Source organism: Manis javanica, chromosome X (assembly GCF_040802235.1).
Source record: "Manis javanica isolate MJ-LG chromosome X, MJ_LKY, whole genome shotgun sequence".
Classification (NCBI taxonomy): Eukaryota; Metazoa; Chordata; class Mammalia; order Pholidota; family Manidae; genus Manis; species Manis javanica.
Window position 1 is genome coordinate 139,174,056 of NC_133174.1, and position 21,057 is coordinate 139,195,112.

At 54.7% G+C, this 21,057-nt stretch overlaps 3 protein-coding genes across 3 annotated transcripts; all 3 read left to right on the forward strand.

Annotated features, from left to right (window-relative positions):
• The first annotated feature begins 2,197 nt into the window (after positions 1–2,197).
• Positions 2,198–3,672, forward strand: LOC140847378 (melanoma-associated antigen 10-like). Its single transcript, XM_073227556.1, has one exon. It carries the CDS (start codon positions 2,249–2,251, stop codon positions 3,236–3,238), a length of 990 nt encoding a protein of 329 aa, XP_073083657.1. The 5' UTR covers positions 2,198–2,248; the 3' UTR covers positions 3,239–3,672.
• Positions 3,673–6,721: 3,049 nt separating this feature from the next.
• Positions 6,722–8,321, forward strand: LOC140847525 (melanoma-associated antigen 10-like). Its single transcript, XM_073228079.1, has 2 exons — positions 6,722–7,027; positions 7,156–8,321. The coding sequence occupies exon 2, from the start codon at positions 7,170–7,172 to the stop codon at positions 8,070–8,072; it is 903 nt and encodes a 300-aa protein (XP_073084180.1). The 5' UTR covers positions 6,722–7,027; positions 7,156–7,169; the 3' UTR covers positions 8,073–8,321.
• A 6,206-nt stretch (positions 8,322–14,527) lies between these two features.
• On the forward strand, positions 14,528–16,284 carry LOC118973664 (melanoma-associated antigen 10-like). The gene is made up of 2 exons (XM_037025081.2): positions 14,528–14,613; positions 14,742–16,284. The coding sequence occupies exon 2, from the start codon at positions 14,756–14,758 to the stop codon at positions 15,734–15,736; it is 981 nt and encodes a 326-aa protein (XP_036880976.1). The 5' UTR covers positions 14,528–14,613; positions 14,742–14,755; the 3' UTR covers positions 15,737–16,284.
• The last annotated feature ends 4,773 nt before the right edge of the window (positions 16,285–21,057 follow it).

Consider the following 21,057-nt stretch of genomic DNA (forward strand, 5'->3'; position numbering starts at 1 on the left):
CAATCGACAAGGCCACGCGGGAGCCCTTTGGGTGATCATGACGGTCAGTGTAAGTTCATGGGTGATAACAAATGCGCCCCTCTGTGACTGTGTCGATAATTCCGGAGGGTAGCAGTGGGTGGGGACAGGGATAAATGGGAAACGTCTGTAACTCCCTCTTTATGTATCAGTACCCCTAACAGTGCTCTAAAACGTTCATCTTTACAAAAACCGGGCAGTATGCACAACATCATCTGAACCACAAACACACGTGCATACATTATCTACATGTATGTTGTTTATATGCATATGTGGACACACATACTAAGTAGAGAACGGAAATGTCTTTCTTGCAGCGGTGGAGGGTGACTGAGGGAAAATCGCGGCACTCCACAGGGCCATGATGTGCGGTGAGCCTGAGACCCGAGGACCTGCGCAAATGCCCTGCACCCGCTCAGCCTCTTCAGGAAACATGAAGTCCACACACAGAGTGCCTCAAGTCTGGCTGGCTGTGAAGACACCCACCCCAAGGGAAGGGGTGCTTCCTCCCGGACCCTCCCCATGGCCAGGGGCCCTGCAGTTTCCCAGCTCGCCTCTGTCCTGGGGCTGCAGGGCTGCTCTGCCAGGGCTGAGGAGGACCCCCCTCGGTGAGGAGTGGCAGGGGGTGGGGAACGCGCACCAGGACGCCGGTGGTAACGGAAGCCGGCTCCGCGGTGCCAGCAGCCCTGAGGCTCTGGGATGGTCCTCCGGCTACAGAGTCGTCAGGCTGGGCACCCAACCAACCCAGCCCACCTCCCTGCTAGCCCTCTCCACTGCCCCTGACCCCCACCTTCCAACCCGCCTCCCCCCACCTCCCAACCCACCTCCCCCACCCACGGAAATCCCCATTCCCCAGAACCGGCCCCCGCTTCCCACCACCCGACCTCCCACCCCCCAACTTCCCACCCCTCACCTTCCCTCACCCCTCCCTGACTCCCCCACCTATCACCACCCCACCCCCACCCCACCTCACTACCACACCTCTTCACCACCATTTCCACCCCCCTCCCACCACCGCACCCCCACACTGGCCTCGAACTCCCCAAACCACCGACTTCCGACCCCCAAATACCCCCACTCCTCACCCCGACTCACAGCTCCCCAGCATCCCCAGATCCACATCCCACACCTCCGCCCCCCCAACTTCCGACACCCACCGCCACACATCCCCCCATGCACCCAACATCTGACCCCCCACATTCCCCCTTCTTCCCCCCACTGTCCCACCTTCTGCCATCCCACCACCAGACCACATCCACTAAGGAACTGGGGAGGCAGGGCCCTGGGCCTCGTGAGCCGCGGCAGGTGGGAGAAGGCGGGGCTTAAGGGAGTCCCAGGGGGCGGAGCGAGGAACGCCCGGAATCCTTGTGCGCTCCTCCTGGCAGCCTCCAGGGGACGCTCCGACCCCACATCCGGATGTGACGTCATTAGTCTTCTGCCCGGGAGGCCTGAGGGACGGGACGGCCTCGGTGTCAGACGCCGGATTCAGGTCACCCGCAAGGGCCCCAGGTAGAACCCGGGGGAGGCCTGAGGGCCCCCGCCCAAGAATCCAGGGGGGCCATGCCATTGCTCAAAGAGGCCCTGGGAGGGTCCTCAGGCTGGGCACCGCCTCCCACATGCCACACCCATGCCCCCGCCCACCATTTTGAATCATGAGCGTGAAGGCCTTGGTCTGAGGAGGGAACCCAGGTGGGCTGGGGCTGGGGCCAGACACACCAGGAGTCAACAGGAGGCCAGGAGGGAGGGCCGAGGGCGCCCCCAGAACCCACCTCAGGTGCAGTCATCTGCCCAGGGAACCCCCGGGTTGGTGACCCGTTGAGACGGCCGCAGACGACCCCCGGGGGTGTGTCAGGGCAGGGAGGGCCCTGGTCTGAGGGGACGGCCCCGGTCAACATTCAGAGGATCCCAGGCCCTGCCCGCGTTGGGGGTGAGGACCCCTGAGGGAGGAGGGGAAGGGGCCCCAGACGAGCCGCCCCTGCCTGTCAACCCTGACTTCCTCCTCTGGGCCTCAGAGGGACTGGGGACTGGGCCCGGATTAAGGAGCAGGACCACCCTTGGGCAAGGGGAGGGGCCCAGTACTAAGGGAGTCCAATGTCACTGTGCAGGGTGGACTGAAGGACCCCTGCCCAGAATAGAGGACACCCCACAGATAGCTACTGGTCCTCTCAGTCCTGAGAAGCCAGAGTGCAGGTGGACCCTTGGTGGTGACTCCTGACTTCCTCAACAAGTCATGGCTGGTCCTCCCCCGAAGCGACGGCGCTACCTGCCCGAGGAAGGCCTTCCGACCCTCACAGAGACCCAGGGCCTCGTGGGTGCACAGGACCCTGGGGCGACAGAGGAGGTTGCTTCCTCCTCCTCCTCCAGGTCCTCCGCCTCCGCCACGTCCTCCTCCTTCCTCTCCTCTGCCTCTTGCTTTGCTCATATCTCAAGCCGTGAGGAAGATGTTTCTATGGTTTCACCAACACCGAGTCCGCTCCAGGGCCCTGAGCGTGCCTGCCCCTCCCCCACTGCCTCTGCCTCCGTGCCATCCACACAATCTGATGGTGGCTCCGGCAGCCCAATGGAGGAGGGTCTGGGCACTTCACAGGTCCCTCCAGAAGCCAAATCCTTTCCCAGTATCATGATTCACGACAAGACGACTCAGCTGGTGGCCTTCCTGCTCCTCAAGTATGTTGCCATGGAGTCGACCACGAATTCACAGATGCTGGAGGTGCTGGGCCTGGATCACCAGGACCAGTTCCCTGTGATCTTCAGCTGTGTCTCCGAGTGCTTGCAGCTGGCCTTTGGCATCGACGTGGAGGAAGGGGATCCCAGCGACCACTCCTACATCCTGGTCACAGCCCCGGGCCTCACCTACAGCGGGCAGCTGAGCTATGAGCAGAGCCTGCCCATGAGCAGCCTCCTGCTGTTTCTCCTGACCATAATCTTCATGGAGGGTGGCTCAGTCCTTGAGGGAAATATGTGGGAAATGCTGGGTGTCATGGGGATATTTCCCGGGAGGGAGCATGTCATCTTCGGGGACCCCATAGAGCTCATCATCGGGGTCTGGGTGCAGGAGCAGTACCTGGAGTACCAGCAGGTGCCCAACAGCAATCCCGCTCGCTTCCACCTGCTCTGGGGCCACAGGGCGCACATGGAGACCCACAGGGTGAAAGTCCTGGAGTTTATGGCCAAGGTCAAAGATTGCACCGCTATTGCCTCTCTGACCTGCTATGATTAGGCTTTGTGAGATCAGGAAGGGCCAGGCCAGGCTAGCATTGCTGCCGCAGACGATGCTGCCACCGTGGCCCGTGCAAGTTCTAGTGGAACGTCCCTTGGCTTCTGCCCTGAGTGACGTCTATGCACCCTGTCCCATCTGGGTTGTCAAACGCCAGTCAGTGAACGAAGCGGTGGAGGGCAAGGCTGGGGCAATTTATCTTCCTTTATTTTTTGTATTTTCAGATTTTACTTATTTTAGAAAGTTTCTTATCATCAGAATCGAATTGTAGATTGACATTGCTCACACATTTACTGCTGTTTATCTGGTTGATTGGGAATAGTTTTGCTATTTTGTAAAACAAGATGGAAAACCTAATATATTCTGTGTAGCTTGTAAATTCCTGTGACATTAGAATAAAAATGTCATTGGAAATGGGAACAAATTTAGCAGTGAAATACGGAAAATAATTTAAATGGTTGATTTTTGTATTCTCTTATAATTTTTAGTCTATAGTTGTATGAAAAAAGATACATATCTAGATTTTCTTAGCTTCTTCAAGGATGTAGAAGAAATTAAATAGTAATATATGATATTCGTGCTCCCTGGCTCATTTACTCTCCCAAAGTACCCGAGCCTCTGCTCACTGGAAGGCCCTGTGTTAGCGGTGGGCCACTGGGTAAGCAGGACACCCCCACTCCACGCACCCACCTAAGAGCCATAGTCTAGGAGCTGCTGCCCTATAAGGAAGGTGGGAGGTGTGCCCCAGGACCACAGAACCTTTAGCAAAGGAAGGGGTGAGCAGGCGTGGCTGCAGGGGAGGGCGTGCAGTCCCCATGCTCCGAGCTGGGCCGTCAGCAGCTTCAGGCGCTACCATTCCTCCTGCGGGATCCAGTGCAGTGAGGCTGGGTGGGGGCAGAGCCAGCATGGTGGATGGCGAGCTTAGGGGTGAGAGGCAAGGCTAAAATGCAACGTTGATCTGATTAGTCCCTTTCAGGTCTTGGGCAAACCTGGTGAGGTCTCCTTGGGGATGGCAAAGTGGTGCCCTGGGCTCTCGCCCTGGTGACATTGAAGCCAGTGCCCACCACCCTAGGTGTGGCATAGCCATCTGCAAGCATTTGCAGAGGCATAAGTGTCCCGCCCTTTGAAGTGATGTCCAGAAATCACTGGTGGGCCGTCTTCTCCCTGGCCTGGGAGGGCGAGTACTGAGTCCCTGGAAATGACACTGTTATCGGTGGCCCTGAATTCCCCTTAACCCATGGTAAACAAGGGTAGAGGTCCATGGGGACGAAATGAATCAAAATCGGTGATTTGAAGGAAGAAAAGCTGCCCAAGAGGGAAGAAGTGGGACTCTGACTCCCGTTCTGGGAGCCTGTAGGACGTTGCTCCAGCTGGGGAAGCGACCCAGCCCCGCAAAGTGAGTAAAATATCTTCCGGGAGGAAGGTGGGCAGAGCTGCAATTTGGGGTGAGTGCATGTTCAGTGGCCAGTTGAGCTGCAGCTTCCCCAAGATGTCATGGGAAGAAATCCTTTCCCGAGGAGCAGGTGTTAGAGGCTGGGGTCCCAAGAAGACGAGAAAGCACCACCCCTCGGTAAAGAGCCCATCTGTGCTGGGGTCCGTGTGCTCAGCTGGGGCACAAGTGTGTGGGCCCACAGCAGTGACTGTCAGGTTAAGAGTGTGACCTTGCATGGAAAGCAGGGCCTGCTGAGCTATTGGAGGTTATTGCCCTGGGAAATGCAATAGGGGCCCTGGAGGGAAGGGGGTGTCCCCCCTGCTGAGATGCAGACAATGATTTGAATCTTAGTTGTGAGCCTGGACTTCAAGGACTGCCACAGAAGGTGGGTGGGTGTGTCCTAACAAACGGGCACAGCTGCGTGTGCGGGGCGTCTACTGTGCAATGGTGAATAGCATGGACGTCATGTGCTCGTGCACGTCCGTCTGGACTCTCGCCTGGCCTCGCAGGGACACTGCACTGGCAGTTCGCTCGTACTTGGGGGGGTGGCCAGGTGATGACTCCTTGCCTCTCCAGTTTGAGCAGAAGTGTTGTTACAGCCCTTACTACAAGAAGCACCCCAGGGGCCGTGCATTACTTCTGGGGCCATGAGGCCATGGAACACAGGGCCCACTGGTTCCCGCATGCCCGGGGCTGCAGTCATGGCCATTGGACCCTTAGACGAGACATGCTCGGGCAGGGGCGGACGCCTTCAACACAGGAGCCCCCGCACAGGAAGCTGGCTGCAAGGACTCCTTCAGTGTCCTGCCCCCTTCGGCTCCTGAGTTACCGGGAGGCATGTGGCTGGAATCAGAGTCCTGCTGCTCTGCAGCCCAGCCTTCCCATGAACTCTCTATGACCCCCTTTGCTGATCTGTCAACTGGCCCCAGGGACAGGTTGAGGTGCTCATGTGATGTTACACAGCATGTGCCCCATGCCTAATGCCTGGCCCAGGCCCACTGGTCTGTAGGCACAGCTACCGATCCTGTGTGCCTCAGGCGCACCTTCCTGGGTATGGTGAGGACTCAGCACCAGTGTGTATGTTCTGGACCCCGTGCCACCTCCTGCCATGCACCCAACATTCAATCCTCCACATCTCCCTTTCTTCCCCCCACTGCCCCACCTCTCCACACCCCAGCACCGCACCACGTCCACTAGGGACCTGGGGAGCCAGAGGCCTGGGCCTCGTGAGCCGAGGCAGGTGGAAGATGGTGGGGTTTAAGGGAGGCCCAGGGGGAGGAGCGAGGAACGCCCGGAATCCTTGTGCGCTCCTCCTGGCAGCCTCCAGGGGACGCTCCGACCCCGCATCCGGATGTGACGTCATTAGCCTTCTGCCCGGGAGGCCTGAGGGACGGGATGGCCTCGGTTTTGGACTACGGATTCACGTCACCCGCAAGGACTCCAGGTAGAACCCGATGGAGGCCTGAGGGCCCCCGCCCAAGAATCCTGGGTTGCCATGCCTTCGCTCAAAGAAGCCCTGGGAGGGTCCTCAGGCTGGGCACCATGACGCGCGTGCCACACCCATGTCCCCGCCCACCATTTTGAATCGTGATAGAGAAGGACTTGGTCTGAGGAGGGAACCCAGGTGGGCCGAGGGCGGGGGCGCAGACCCACCAGGGGTGAATGGGAGGTCAGGAGGGAGGGCTGAGGGTGTCCTGGAACCCACCACAGGTGCAGCCCTCTGCTCTGGGCACCTCCGGTTTGGTGCCTGTTGAGACCGCCGCAGATGTCACACAGGGGTGTGTCTGGACAGGGGGTCCTTGGTCTGAGGAGGGAACCCAGGTGGGCAGAGGGCGGGGGCACAGACCCGCCAGGGGTCAATGGGAGGCCAGGAGGGAGGGCCAAGGGCATCCCCGGAGCCCACCTCAGGCCCTGCTTTCCACCGCCCTGGGTACTCCTGGGCCTAGTGACCTGTTGAGACGGCCGCAGACGACCCCCGGGGGTGTGTCAGGGCAGGGAGGGCCCCGGTCAACATTCAGAGGATCCCAGGCCCTGCCCGCGTTGGGGGTGAGGACCCTGAGGGAGGAGGGGAAGGGGCCCCAGACGAGCCGCCCCTGCCTGTCAGCCCTGACTTCCTCCTCCGGGCCTCAGAGGGACTGGGGACTGGGACCGGCTTAAGGAGCAGGGCCGCCCTTGGGCAAGGGACCGCCCCTCCCGTCGGCACTGGGAGCCCCGAGCTGGGATGGCAGTCCTGGCAGCGAGGTGCCCCTCAGGCCCTCTTTCAGGGAATCCAGGAAGCGGCCGGTGAGGAAGGCGTCGGTGTGAGGCACGTGTCCTGAGGTCGCAGACCCGCAGAGGCCCAGGCCAAGCCAGGAGTCAAGGTGGGGCTCCCGACCTCGCCGTGTTCCCAGGGCTCTCCTACCCCACACAGCGGGTCCCCGTCGCCCAGGCCTCCGACGCCCCCTGTCCCCCCGGGCACCCACCTCCTGCTGTTTCTCCTTCCCTCCAGCTGCTCAACAAGTCATGGCTGGTCCTCCCCCGAAGCGACGGCGCTACCTGCCCGAGGAAGGCCTTCCGACCCTCACGGAGACCCAGGGCCTCGTGGGTGCACAGGACCCTGGGGCGACAGAGGAGGTTGCTTCCTCCTCCTCCTCCATGTGCTCCGCCTCCTCCCCCTACTCCCCCTCTTGCTGTCTTGTTATCTCAAGCCGTGAGGAAGAGGTTTCTATGGTCTCACCAACCCCGGGTCCGCTCCAGGGCCCTGAGCGTGCCTGCCCCTCCCCCGCTGCCTCTGTCTCTGTGCCATCCACACAATCTAATGGTGGCTCCGGCAGCGCAATGGAGGAGGGTCTGGGCACTTCACAGGTCCCTCCAGAAGGCAGCTCCTTTCCCAGTATCGTGATTCACGACAGGGCAGCTCAGCTGGTGGCCTTCCTGCTCCTCAAGTATGTTGCCATGGAGTCGACCACGAAGGCGGAGCTGCTGGAGGTGCTGGGCCAGGATCACCAGGACCAGTTCCCTGTGATCTTCAGCTGCGTCTCCGAGTGCTTGCAGCTGGCCTTTGGCATCGACGTGGAGGAAGGGGATCCCAGCGACCACTCCTACATCCTGGTCACAGCCCAGGGCCTCACCTACAGCGGGCAGCTGACTGATGAGCAGAGCCTGCCCATGAGCAGCCTCCTGCTGTTTCTCCTCAGCATAATCTTAATTGGGGGTGGCATGGCCCCTGAGGAAAAGGTGTGGGAAATGCTGGGTATCATAGGGATATTTCCCGGGAGGGAGCACGTCAACTTCGGGGACCCCAGGGAGCTCATCGCCCAGGTCTGGGTGAAGGAGCAGTACCTGGACTACCAGCAGGTGCCGGACAGGGATCCCACTCTCTTCCATCTGCTCTGGGGCCACAGGGCATGGAGAACCACATGGTGAAAGTCCTGGAGGGTATGGCCAACATCAAAGTTAGCACCCCTAATGCCTCTCTGACCTGCTATGAGGAGGCTTTGTGAGATCAGGAAGGGCCAGGCCAGGCTAGCATTGCTGCCGCAGACGATGCTCCCACCGTGGCCAGAGCAAGTTCTAGTGTAACGTCCTCTGTCTTCTGCCCTGAGTGACGTCTATGCAGCCTGTTCCCTCTGTGTTGTCAAAGGCCAGTCAGTGAACGAAGCGGTGTAGGGCCAGGCTGGGGCAATTTTTCTTTTGTTCTTTTTGTATTTTCAGATTTTACTTGTTTTAGAAAGTTTCTTATCAGAATTGAATTGTAGATTGACATTGCTCACACATTTACTGCTGTTGATCAGGTTGATTAGAAATAGTTTTGCTATTTTGTAAAACAAGATGGAAAATCTAACATATTCTTTGTAGCTTGAAACTTCCCATGACATTAGAATAAAAATTTCCTTGGAAATGGGAACAAATTTAGCACTGAAATACGGAAAATTATTTAAATGGTTAATTTTTGTATTCTCTTATAATTTTTAGTCTATAGATGTATGAAAAAAAGATATATATCTAGATTTTCTTAGCTTCTTCAAGGATGTAAAAGAAATTAAATAGTAATATATGATATTCCTGCTCCCTGGCTCATTTACTCTCCCAAACTCCCCGAGCCTCTGCTCACTGGAAGGCCCTGTGTTAGCGGTGGGCCACTGGGTAAGCAGGACACCCCCCCTCCACACACCCACCTAACAGCGATAGTCTAGGAGCTGCTGCCCTATAAGGAAGGTGGGACGTGTGCCCCAGGACCACAGAACCTTTAGTAAAGGAAGGGGTGAGCAGGCGCGGCTGCAGGGGAGGGCGTGCAGTCCCCATGCCCCAACCTGGGCCTTCTGTGGCATCGGGCGCTGCCGTTCCTCCTGTGGGATCCAGTGCAGTGATGCTGGGTGGGAGCAGAGCCAGCCTGGCCGATGGCGAGCGTAGGGGTGAGAGGCAACGCTGAAATGCGACGTTGCTCTAATTAGTCCCTTTCGGGGCTCGGGCAAACCCGGTGAGGTCTCCTCGGGGGCGGCAAGGGGGGTGCCCTGGGCGCGTCCCCCAGTGCCATTGAAAAAAGCGCCCGCCACCCTAGGTGTCTGCATAGCCATCATCTGCAAGCATTTGCAGAGGCATAAGGGTCCCGCCCCTTGAAGTGATGCCCAGAAGTCAGTGGTGGGCTGTCTTCTCCCTGGCCTGGGAGGGCGAGTACTGAGTCCCTGGAAACGGCACTGTTATCGGTGGCACTATGTTCCCTTTAACCCATGGTAAGCAAGGGTAGAGGTCCATGGGGACGAAATGAATCAAAATCGGTGATTTGAAGGAAGAGAAGCTGCCCAAGAGGGAAGACATGGGAGTCAGACTTCCTTTCTAGGAGCCTGCAGGTTGTTGCTCCAGCTGGGGAAGCAACCTGGCTCCACACAGTGAGTGATATATCCTCTGGGAGGAAGGTGGGCAGAGCTGCAATTTGGGGTGAGTGCATGTTCAGTGGCCAGTTGAGCTGCAGCTTCCCCAAGGTGTCATGGGAAGAAATCCTTTCCCGAGGAGCAGGTGTTAGAGGCTGGGGTCCCAAGAAGACAAGAAAGCACCACCCCTCGGTAAAGAGCCCATCTGTGCCGGGGACCGTGTGTTCAGCTGGGGCACAAGTGTGTGGGCCCACAGCAGTGACTGTCAGGTTAAGAGTGTGACCTTGCGTGGAAAGCAGGGCCTGCTGAGCTATTGGAGGTTATTGCCCTGGGAAGTGCAATAGGGGCCCTGGAGGGAACGGGGTGTCCCCCCTGCTGAGAAGAAGACAATGATTTGAATCTTAGTTGTGAGCCTGGACTTCAAGGACTGCCACAGAAGGTGGGTGGGTGTGTCCTAACAAATGGGCACAGCTGCATGTGCAGGGCATCTACTGTGCAATGTTGAATAGCATGGACGTCACGTGCTCGTGCACATCTGTCTGGACACTCGCCTGGCCTCGCAAGGACACTGCACTGGCGGTACGCTCGTACTTTGGAAGGGCCAGGTGATGACTCCTTGCCTCTCCAGTTTGAGCAGAAGCATTGTCACAGTCCTTACTACAAGAAGCACCCCACGGGCCGTGCAATAATTCTCGGGCCACGGAACACAGGCACCCCTGGTCCCCCCACACTCGGGTCTTCAGTCATGGCCATTGGACCCTTAGACGAGAAATGCTCAGGCAGGGGTGGACGCCTTCAACACAGGAGCCCCCACACAGGAAGCTGGCTGCAAGGACTCCTTCAGGGGCCTGCTCCCTTTGGCTCCCGAGTTACCGGGAGGCAGCTGGCTGGAATCAGAGTCCTGCTGCTCTGCAGCCCAGGCTTCCCGTGAACTCTCTCTGACTCCCTTTGCTGACCTGTCAATTGGGCACAGGGACAGGTTGTAGTGCTGGTGTGATGTTACACGGGGTGTGCCCCATGCCTAACGCCTGGCCCATGCCCACTGGTCTGTAGGCACAGCTACCAGTCCTCTGTGCCTCAGGCTCACTTTCCTGGGTATGGTGAGGACTCTGCAGCAGTGTGTGTCTTCTGGTCCCCCGTGTCTGGCTGAGGCAGGGTCTTTCACGCTGATGATGCCTTGCCCAGACCAGCTCCTCTCATGGGTCAGAGGTGTGCAAACCTGGTGCACGTTGTTCTAGAGCCGACCTGGGTGACAGTCTGGGTCAGGGACCTGGACACAGAGAATATACTGGGTGTGGCAGCTGACCCATAGGGAGGCCTCAAGACCGCCCTAGCCCCCCTCCCTCCCTGGTCTTTCTCCAAAAGCCATGCCCCAAAGCTCCCTGAGGCAGGTTCTTCCCAGGGGACCTGGACCCAGTGAATGCCAAGGGAAACCTCCTGCACCGCCCCTGCCCCCGGGCTTCCAGGTGCATGTTTCTAGGAGCCCTGGAGCCACAGTCCAAGTTCTCCCCGGCACAGCTTGGCCTCGGCGGGTCTGCGGTCACACCACCTCTTTCTAGGTGAAAAACACCTTGACTTACTCCTTCCAGTCCTAACCTTCTTTGTACCTGTAAGATTTGTAATTCCGTTTCTGCGTTTCCTCCCAGAAAGCAGCCCGGGGAAGACTTGTGCCCCTGGCGACATGACTGTGCACGTGTCATGTGCTGGAAGCTGCCTCCCAGTGCTCGGGGAAGGCTCTACAAAGTGCCCGGGCTGGCTCGGCCGTCCCCCAGCTTGACTCCTAGTCATGCGCACGCCTGACATGTCGGGTTGTGATGTCTCACTCACTCACACACACACACACACACACACACACACACGTGGGCACACACGTACACACACAAGCACATGTGCACACAATAACTGCACCCATATGGGAATGGCCAAAATATGGTAGAGAGACAACACCAAATGCTGGTGTGCAGCAGGAGGTGGCTTCATTGCTGGTGGGAAGGCACAATGGTTGAGCCACTGGGAAGACGGATTTGCCCAAAGTAGGCACACTCTTACCATCCGCTGGAGCCCCCTTATGTGTATTTACCCAAAGGAGGTGAAAACCTACATTCACACAAAATCCTACATGGATGTTGAGAGCAGCTTGACTCACAGCTGCCAAAACGTAGATGCAAGTAAGATGTCCTGCAGCAGGTGAATGCATGAACTGTGGGGCGTGCAGACCGTGGGAAATGGTTCATCGCCCTACGGGAATGAGCCACCAAGCCAGGAAGAGGCATGGAGGAACCTTGAATGCGTGCGCCTAAGCGAAAGAGCCCACCTGAGAAGGCTCCATACTGCGTGATCCCAACCGTGTGACAGTCTGTAGAGGCGAGAGTTCGGAGACGGGAAGAGGACCCATGTGGTTGCCCGGGACCATGGGGGGAGAGGGAACAGGCAGAGCACAGGGGAATTTTCAGGCAGTGACAGTCCTCACTGTGATACGGTCATGATGGAAGGCATCCGTATCCATTGGTCCAAAGCCATGCAATAGACAAGGCCAGGCGGGAGCCCTTTGGGTGATCATGACGGTCAGTGTAAGTTCATGGGTGATAATAAATGCGCCCCTCTGTAGCTGTGTCGATAATTTTGGAGGGTCGCAGTGGGTGGGGACAGGGATAAACGGGAAACCTCAGTAACTCCCTCTTTATGTATGAGCACACCTAACAGTGCTCTAAAACGTTCATCTTTACAAAAACCGGGCAATATGCACAACATCGTCTGAACCACAAACACACGTGCATATATTATCTACATGTATGTTGTTTATATGTGTACGTGGACACACATACTGGGTAGAGAACGGAAATGTGTTTCTTGCAGCGATGGAGGGTGACTGAGGGAAAATCGCGGCACTCCACAGGGCCATGATGTGCGGTGAGCCTGAGACCCGAGGACCTGCGCAAATGCCCTGCACCCGCTCAGCCTCTTCAGAAAACATGAAGTCCTTCACACACAGAGTGCCTCAAGTCTGGCTGGCTGTGAAGACACCCACCCCAAGGGAAGGGGTGCTTCCTCCCGGGCCCTCCCCATGGCCAGGGGCCCTGCAGCTTTCCAGCTCGCCTCTGTCCTGGGGCTGCAGGGCTGCTCTGCCAGGGCTGAGGAGGACCCCCCTCGGTGTGCATTGGAGGAGGGGGGAACACACACCAGGACGCCGGTGGTCACGGAAGCCGGCTCCGCCGTGCAGGCAGCCCTAAGGCTCCGGGATGGTCCTCTGGCTACAGAGGCTTTTGGCTGGGCACCCAACCAACCCAGCCCACTTCACTACTAGCCGTCTCCACTGCCCCCTGCCCACCACCACCCAACCCGCCTCCCCCACCCACGGAAATCCCCATTCACCAGAATCCACCGCCGCTTCCCACCACCCGACATCCCGCCCCCAACATCCCACCCCTCACTTTCCCGCACCCCTCTCCCACGCCCCCACCTATCACCACACCACCCCCACCCCACCTCATTACCACACCTCTGCACCACCAGTTCCACCCCCCTCCCACCACTCAGCCCCCACACTGGCACCCAATTCCCTGAAACACTGACTTCCGATCCCCAGATACCCCCACTCCTCACCTCGACTCACAGCTCCCCAGCATCCCCAGATCCACATCCCACACTTCCGCCCCACCAACTTCCGACACCCACCGCCACACATCCCCCCATGCACCCAACATCCGATCCCCCACATCCCCCCTTCTTCCCCCCACTGTCCCACCTTCTGCCATCCCACCACCAGACCACATCCACTAAGGACCTGGGGAGGCAGGGCCCTGGGCCTCGTGAGCCGCGGCAGGTGGGAGAAGGCGGGGTTTAAGGGAGGCCCAGGGGGCGGAGCGAGGAACGCCCGGAATCCTTGTGCGCTCCTCCTGGCAGCCTCCAGGGGACGCTCCGACCCCGCAACCGGATGTGACGTCATTAGTCTTCTGCCCGGGAGGCCTGAGGGACGGGACGGCCTCGGTGTCAGACGCCGGATTCAGGTCACCCGCAAGGGCCCCAGGTAGAACCCGGGGGAGGCTGAGGGCCCCCGCCCAAGAATCCAGGGGGGCCATGCCATTGCTCAAAGAGGCCCTGGGAGGGTCCTCAGGCTGGGCACCGCCTCCCACATGCCATACCCATGCCCCCGCCCACCATTTTGAATTGTGAGCGTGAAGGCTTTGGTCTGAGGAGGGAACCCAGGTGGGCTGGGGCGGGGGCCAGACATACCAGGAGTCAACGGGAGGCCAGGAGGGAGGGCCGACGGCACCCCTGAGACCCACCTCAGGCGCAGTCGTCTGCCCAGGGCACCCCCGGTTTGCTGACCTGTTGAGACGGCCGCAGATGTCACCCAGGAGTGTCTCAGGGCAGGGAGGGCCCTGGTCTGAGGGGACGGCCCCGGTCAACAATCATAGGATCCCAGGCCCTGCCCGCGTTGGGGGTGAGGACCCTGAGGGAGGAGGGGAAGGGGCCCCAGACGAGCCGCCCCTGCCTGTCAGCCATGGGAGGCCCCAGGGCGGAGTGATGACACGCGGTGTGCCCTGACTTCCTCCTCCACGCCTCAGAGGGACTGGGACCGGCTTGAGGACCCGGGTCCTAATGGGAGGCAGAGTGAGGACCCTGAGGGACGCCTAAGGACTTCAGAGCCCAAAGAGCAGGGAACCTGGGCCCCTGGGCTCGGTGCTGGGAGGCCCCAGAGCAGGATAAGCAGAAGAGTTGATCCCTGTCCCCTGCCGCGGGGACTCTTCCAGAGGTGAGGGCCGTGGTGTGAGGAGTGTGGCTTCAGGTGGACAGAGGGGTGCCCAGGAACGTGGGTGAGGACTGAACGGACCCTGTCCAGGAAACGGGGGACCCGAAGCTTATTTCCCCCTGAGGTCCATCCTGGGGGGTCAGGCCAGGACCACGCAGAGACAGGACCTCCCCTCCTGTCGGCACTGTGAGCCCCAAGCTGGGATGGCAGTCCTGGCACCGAGGTGCCCCCTCACGACCTCTTTCAGGGAATCCAGGAAGCGGCCGGTGAGGAAGGCCTCGGTGTGAGGCACGTGTCCTGAGGTCGCAGACCCGCAGAGGCCCAGGCCAAGCCAGGAGTCAAGGTGGGGCTCCCGACCTCACCGTGTTCCCAGGGCTCTCCTACCCCACACAGCGGGTCCCCGTCGCCCAGGCCTCCGACGCCCCCTGTCCCCCCGGGCGCCCACCTCCTGCTGTTTCTCCTTCCCTCCAGCTGCTCAACAAGTCATGGCTGGTCCTCCCCCGAAGCGACGGCGCTACCTGCCCGAGGAAGGCCTTCCGACCCTCACGGAGACCCAGGGCCTCGTGGGTGCACAGGACCCTGGGGCGACAGAGGAGGTTGCTTCCTCCTCCTCCTCCAGGTCCTCCGCCTCCACCGCGTCCTCCTCCTTCCTCTCCTCTTCCTCTTGCTTTGCTCATATCTCAGGCGGCGAGGAAGAGGTTTCTATGGTCTCACCAACCCCGAGTCCCGTTCAGGGCCCTGAGGGAGCCTGCCCCTCCCCCACTGCCTCTGCCTCCGTGCCACCCACACAATCCGATGGTGGCTCCGGCAGCCCAGTGGAGGTGGGTCTGGGCACTTCACAGGTCCTTAGTTCCTTTCCCAGTATCGTGATTCACGACAAGGCAGCTCAGCTGGTGGCCTTCCTGCTCCTCAAGTATGTTGCCATGGAGTCAACCACGAAGGCGGAGATGCTGGAGGTGCTGGGCCTAGATCACCAGGACCAGTTCCCCGTGATCTTCAGCCGTGTCTCCGAGTGCTTGCAGCTGGCCTTTGGCATCGACGTGGAGGATGTGGATCCCAGCGACCACTCCTACATGCTGGTCACAGCCCCGGGCCTCACCTACAGCGGGCAGCTGAGCCATGAGGAGAGCCTGCCCAAAAGCGGCCTCCTGCTGTTTCTCCTGACCATAATCTTCCTGGAGGGTGGCTCAGTCCCTGAGGCAAAGGTGTGGGAAATGCTGGGTGTCATGGGGATATTTCCCGGGAGGCTGCACGTCATCTTCGGGGACCCCAGTAAGCTCATTGCCCAGGTCTGGGTGCGGGAGCAGTACCTGGAGTACCTGCAGGTGCCCGACAGGGATCCCGCTCGCTTCCACCTGCTCTGGGGCCGCAGGGCGCACATGGAGATCCACAGGGTGAAAGTCCTGGAGTTTATGGCCAAGGTCAAAGATTGCACCGCTATTGCCTCTCTGACCTGCTATGATTAGGCTTTGTGAGATCAGGAAGGGCCAGGCCAGGCTAGCATTGCTGCCGCAGATGATGCTACTGCCATGGCCCGTGCAAGTTCTAGTGGAATGTGCCCTGGCTTCTGCCCTGAGTGACATCTATGCACCCTGTCCCGTCTGGGTTGTCAAAGGCCAGTCAGTGAACGAAGCAGTGGATGACAAGGCTGGGGCAATTTATCTTCTTTTATTTTTTCTATTTTCAGATTTTACTTATTTTAGAAAGTTTCTTATCAGAATCGAATTGTAGATTGACATTGCGCTCACATTTACTGCTCTTTATCTGGTTGATTGGAAATAGTTTTGCTATTTTGTAAAACAAGATGGAAAACCTAATATATTCTGTGTAGCTTGTAAATTCCTGTGACATTAGAATAAAAATGTCCTAGGAAATGGGAACAAATTTAGCAGTGAAATACGGAAAATAACTTAAATGGTTGATTTTTGTATTCTCTTATAATTTTTAGTCTATAGTTGTACGAAAAAAGATATGTATCTAGATTTTCTTAGCTTCTTCAAGGATGTAGAAGAAATTAAATAGTAATATATGATATTCGTGCTCCCTGGCTCATTTCCTCTCCCAAACTCCCCTAGCCTCTGCTCACTGGAAGGCCCTGTGTTAGCGGTGGGCCACTGGGTAAGCAGGACACCCCCACTCCACGCACCCACCTAAGAGCCATAGTCTAGGAGCTGCTGCCCTATAAGGAAGGTGGGAGGTGTGCCCCAGGACCACAGAACCTTTAGTAAAGGAAGGGATGAGCAGGCGTGGCTGCAGGGGAGGGCGTGCAGTCCCCATGCTCCGAGCTGGGCCGTCTGCAGCTTCAGGCGCTACCATTCCTCCTGCGGGATCCAGTGCAGTGAGGCTGGGTGGGGGCAGAGCCAGCATGGCGGATGGCGGGCTTAGGGGTGAGAGGCAAGGCTAAAATGCAACGTTGCTCTGATTAGTCCCTTTCGGGTCTTGGGCAAACCTGGTGAGGTCTCCTTGGGGATGGCAAGGTGGTGCCCTGGGCTCTCGCCCCGGTGACATTGAAGGCAGTGCCCACCACCCTAGGTGTGGCATAGCCATCATCTGCAAGCATTTGCAGAGGCATAAGGGTCCCGCCCCTTGAAGTGATGCCCAGAAGTCACTGGTGGGCCGTCTTCTCCCTGGCCTGGGAGGGCGAGTACTGAGTCCCTGGAAACGACACTGTTATCGGTGGCGCTGTGTTCCCTTTAACTCATCGTAAGCAAGGGTAGAGGTCCATGGGGACGAAATGAATCAAATTCGGTGATTTGAAGGAAGAGAAGCTGCCCAAGAGGGAAGATGTGGGAGTCGGACTTCCTTTCTAGGAGCCTGCAGGTTGTTGCTCCAGCTGGGGAAGCGACCCGGCCCCGCAAAGTGAGTGAAATATCTTCTGGGAGGAAGGTGGGCAGAGCTGCAATTTGGGGTGAGTGCATGTTCAGTGGCCAGTTGAGCTGCAGCTTCCCCAAGGTGTCATGGGAAGAAATCCTTTCCCGAGGAGCAGGTGTTAGAGGCTGGGGTCCCAAGAAGACAAGAAAGCACCACCCCTCGGTAAAGAGCCCATCTGTGCCAGGGACCGTGTGTTCAGCTGGGGCACAAGTGTGTGGGCCCACAGCAGTGACTGTCAGGTTAAGAGTGTGACCTTGCGTGGAAAGCAGGGCCTGCTGAGCTATTGGAGGTTATTGCCCTGGGAAGTGCAATAGGGGCCCTGGAGGGAAGTGGGTGTCCCCCCTGCTGAGAAGAAGACAATGATTTGAATCTTAGCTGTGAGCCTGGACTTGAAGGACCTGCCACAGAAGGTGGGTGGGTGTGTCCTAACAAACGGGCACTGCTGCGTGTGCGGGGCGTCTACTGTGCAGTGGTGAATAGCATGGACGTCACGTGCTTGTGCACATCCATCTGGACTCTCCCCTGGCCTCACAGGGACAGTGCACTGGCAGTCCGCTCGTACTTAGAAAGGGCCAGGTGACAACTCCTGGCCTCTCCAGTTTGAGCAGAAGCGTTGTCACAGCCCTTACTACAAGAAGCACCCCACGGGCCATGCATTAATTCTCGGGCCATGAGGGCACGGAACACAGGGCCCACTGGTTCCCGCACGCCCGGGGCTGCAGTCTGGAGGGAAGACTTGCACCACATGCACCCACTTATACTTAGGGAACATTACTCAACCCTCCATTCAGTGAAGAAATTTATTGAGATGATGTACTGTCCATCCGTGACTGCTAAAGAAACCCGTATCATCTAATGGTGAACCAAGACCCTCTTTGGTGAATATGAACAGGCAACCAGGAATCACCAGACAGTTGAAGAAAACCATGGTAATGAAAGAAAGACGCAAGATGCGCAAATTGAACAACTTCCTCCCAAGAGAAAGAATTTTTTTAAAAAGATTTAAAACGGATTCCTTTAATAAGTTCAGAGAAAGTCAACAGGACATTAAAACAATTAAAGAAGAACTCTCTGCTGTTAAAATGTATCAATCTGATCTTTGTTGTTAAAACTTAAAACTCAAAATAAAAGAAAATTGAGGGGAAAAAAGGATTGCTAAAGATTAAATTAGTGATTTGGAAGACGTAGCCACGATACTCTCCCAGAAATCCTATGATAAAGCTTCAGGTCAAGATGTTTTTGGTGAAGTCATCAAATATTTAAAGAGGAAGTACTACACAACCTCTTCCTGCAAAGAAAGAATGCATCAACCCATGTGATTAGGCCAACATAATCTCCACATCAAAACCTGATAAAAATAAGAAGAAAAAGAATTACAGATGATTTTTACTCATAAATGTGATGTAAAAATCCTAAGTAAAAGATTAGCAAACTGAATAAAGAAATACATTTTTTAAAAGATCATGATAAAGTTGGGTCTATTTCAGAAATGCCAGGGTGCTTGAAGTTTTTAAAATTAATGTAATTCATCACATTAGCAAAATAAAGGAGGAAAAATCACACAACACACAATGGGAAAAAGTGTCCCATTAATAAAATGAAACCTTAAAAACCAGGAATGGAACCTTCTTAATCTGAAGAATAGCTAGAAACATATCTACAGTAAATATCATACTTAATATAATCTTACTACTTTTTCCTCTAAGACCAGGACTGAGCCAGTTATCTAAAAAAAGATAACTTTTTAATAAAAAGCTAGTGACAGCATAGTTCAGACAACTATCTCAACTATTAGTCACATTGTGCTAGAGTTCCTAGCCAATAAAAAGAAGGAAAAAAGGAGTATAATTGGAAAAGAAATAAAATAATCATTTTCAAACAGTGTGTGTATATAGAAAATCCAAAATGATCTATAACTTATTAGAATTAATAAATTTAGCATGATTTCTGTTTTTCTATATATCAGCCATGAACAATTGGAAAATAAAATTTTTAAATACTATTTACAATGGAATAAAAACAATAGTAGATTGTAATCAACCTACCAATAGTTGTCCTCACTGAGCTCTGGAACGAAAGCTGTACTGGCCTTGCCCAACGAACTGAAAAGTAAGGCTTGAGCAGGTAAAACATTGTCTACGTAACTTAACTTTGTCCCAGAGTAAAGTACAAACACATTTACAGGAACGCAGAAACAATGCAACGCACAGCAATTTACAACACAGTGTTTGGCATCCAACGAAAAATTACCAGGCATGCAAAGAAATAGGAAAATATGGTCCATAATGAGGGGGAAAAAAATCAATCCACAGAAAAAGAACCATTAATAACAGATAGAATTAGTAGACAGAGAGGATAAAACAGCAGCTATAAATACATGTCATACATACAAGAAGGTAGAGGAAAACAGGAACATGATGAGGAAAGAATTGGAGATAGAAAAAAGACCCAAATAGAACTTCTAGAGAAAAATGTCCTGAGGTGAAAAATCCCTGGATTGAATTAACAACGGATTAGATATTGCAGAAAAAACTGCCAAAACGATACAAAAGTAAACACAGAAAGAATACTTTAAAATGAATAGAGTATCAGTGAGCCATTGGACAGCATCAAGGGTCTTCACATATGTGTAACTGGAGACTGTGAAGTGACTGGGTTATTTGAAGAAATAATGGCCAAAATTTACAAATTTGATAAAAACTCTAAACTCATAAATCCAAACCCAATACTACTAAACTACTAACATGCAACAGAACTGCAGCCAGAAACAGCAGCGTACACATTTTCCTCAAGGGCACATGGAACACTCCCAGGATAGACAATATGTTAGGCCACCAAAGAAGTCTCAATACATTTTTAAAAAATTGGAATCATACAAAGTATCGTCTCTGATGACAATGGAATGAAAAGAGAAATCAATAACAGGAGGAAAACAGGGAAATTTACAAATATGTGGAAATGATCACACAAAGAATCAACAGCTAAGAGAAGAAATCACAAGAGAAATCAGAACATACTTTGAGACAAAGTAAAATGAAAGTGCAACACAGCAAAACTTATGGGACGTGTGAAAGCAGTGACCAGAGGAAAATTTATGGTTGTAAATGCCTACATTAAAAAAGAAGAGAGAATCTAAGTCAATAACCAAACTTTATATCTTAAGGAATTAGTAAAAGAAGAGAAAGCTAAATACAAAGGTAGCAGAAAGAAGGAAATAATAAACATTATAGTGTAGATAAGCTAAATAGAAAATAGGGAAAAAAGGAAATAGTGAAGCCAAAAGACAAAATTGACACTTAACTAGGTTGATTAAGAAAAAAAAGGGAAGATTCAAATTGCTAAATTCGGAAATAAGTGTGGGGATGTTACTAAAGATCCTTCAGAAATAAAAAGGATTGTAAGAGAATACTTTGAATAATTGTATGCCAACAAGTTAAATAATCTAGATGAAATAGGCAAATTCCAAGAAAAACACAAAGAACCAAAACTGACTCAAGATGAAATAGAAAATTTGCACAGACCTATATCAAGTGTAGAGATTAACCAGTAATGAAAAACATCTCCAAAAGAAAAACCCAGGACCAGAGGGCTTTACTAGTGTATTGTACCAAATAGTTAAAAGAATAATTAATGTCTTTTTCAAACTCTTCCAAAAAAATAGAAGAGGTGGTAACATTTCCTAACTCATTCTATAAAGCCCGCACTACCCTGATACCAAAGCCATATAAAGACATCACAAGAAAAGTATAGGCTAGCATTGCTTGTGAATATAAATACAAAAACCTTCAACAAAATATTAGAAAATCAAATCCAGCTGAATATTAAAAGGATTATACATCATTACCAAGTAGGATATAACCCAGCAGTATAAGGGTGGTTCAACAAATGGAACCAATCAATGTACTACATCATGTAT

What these genes read in the sequence shown, in the direction of transcription:
- LOC140847378 (XM_073227556.1), top strand. Translation starts at nt 2,249, where the DNA reads ATGGCTGGTCCTCCCCCGAAGCGACGGCGCTACCTGCCCGAGGAAGGC.
- LOC140847525 (XM_073228079.1), top strand. Translation starts at nt 7,170, where the DNA reads ATGGCTGGTCCTCCCCCGAAGCGACGGCGCTACCTGCCCGAGGAAGGC.
- LOC118973664 (XM_037025081.2), top strand. Translation starts at nt 14,756, where the DNA reads ATGGCTGGTCCTCCCCCGAAGCGACGGCGCTACCTGCCCGAGGAAGGC.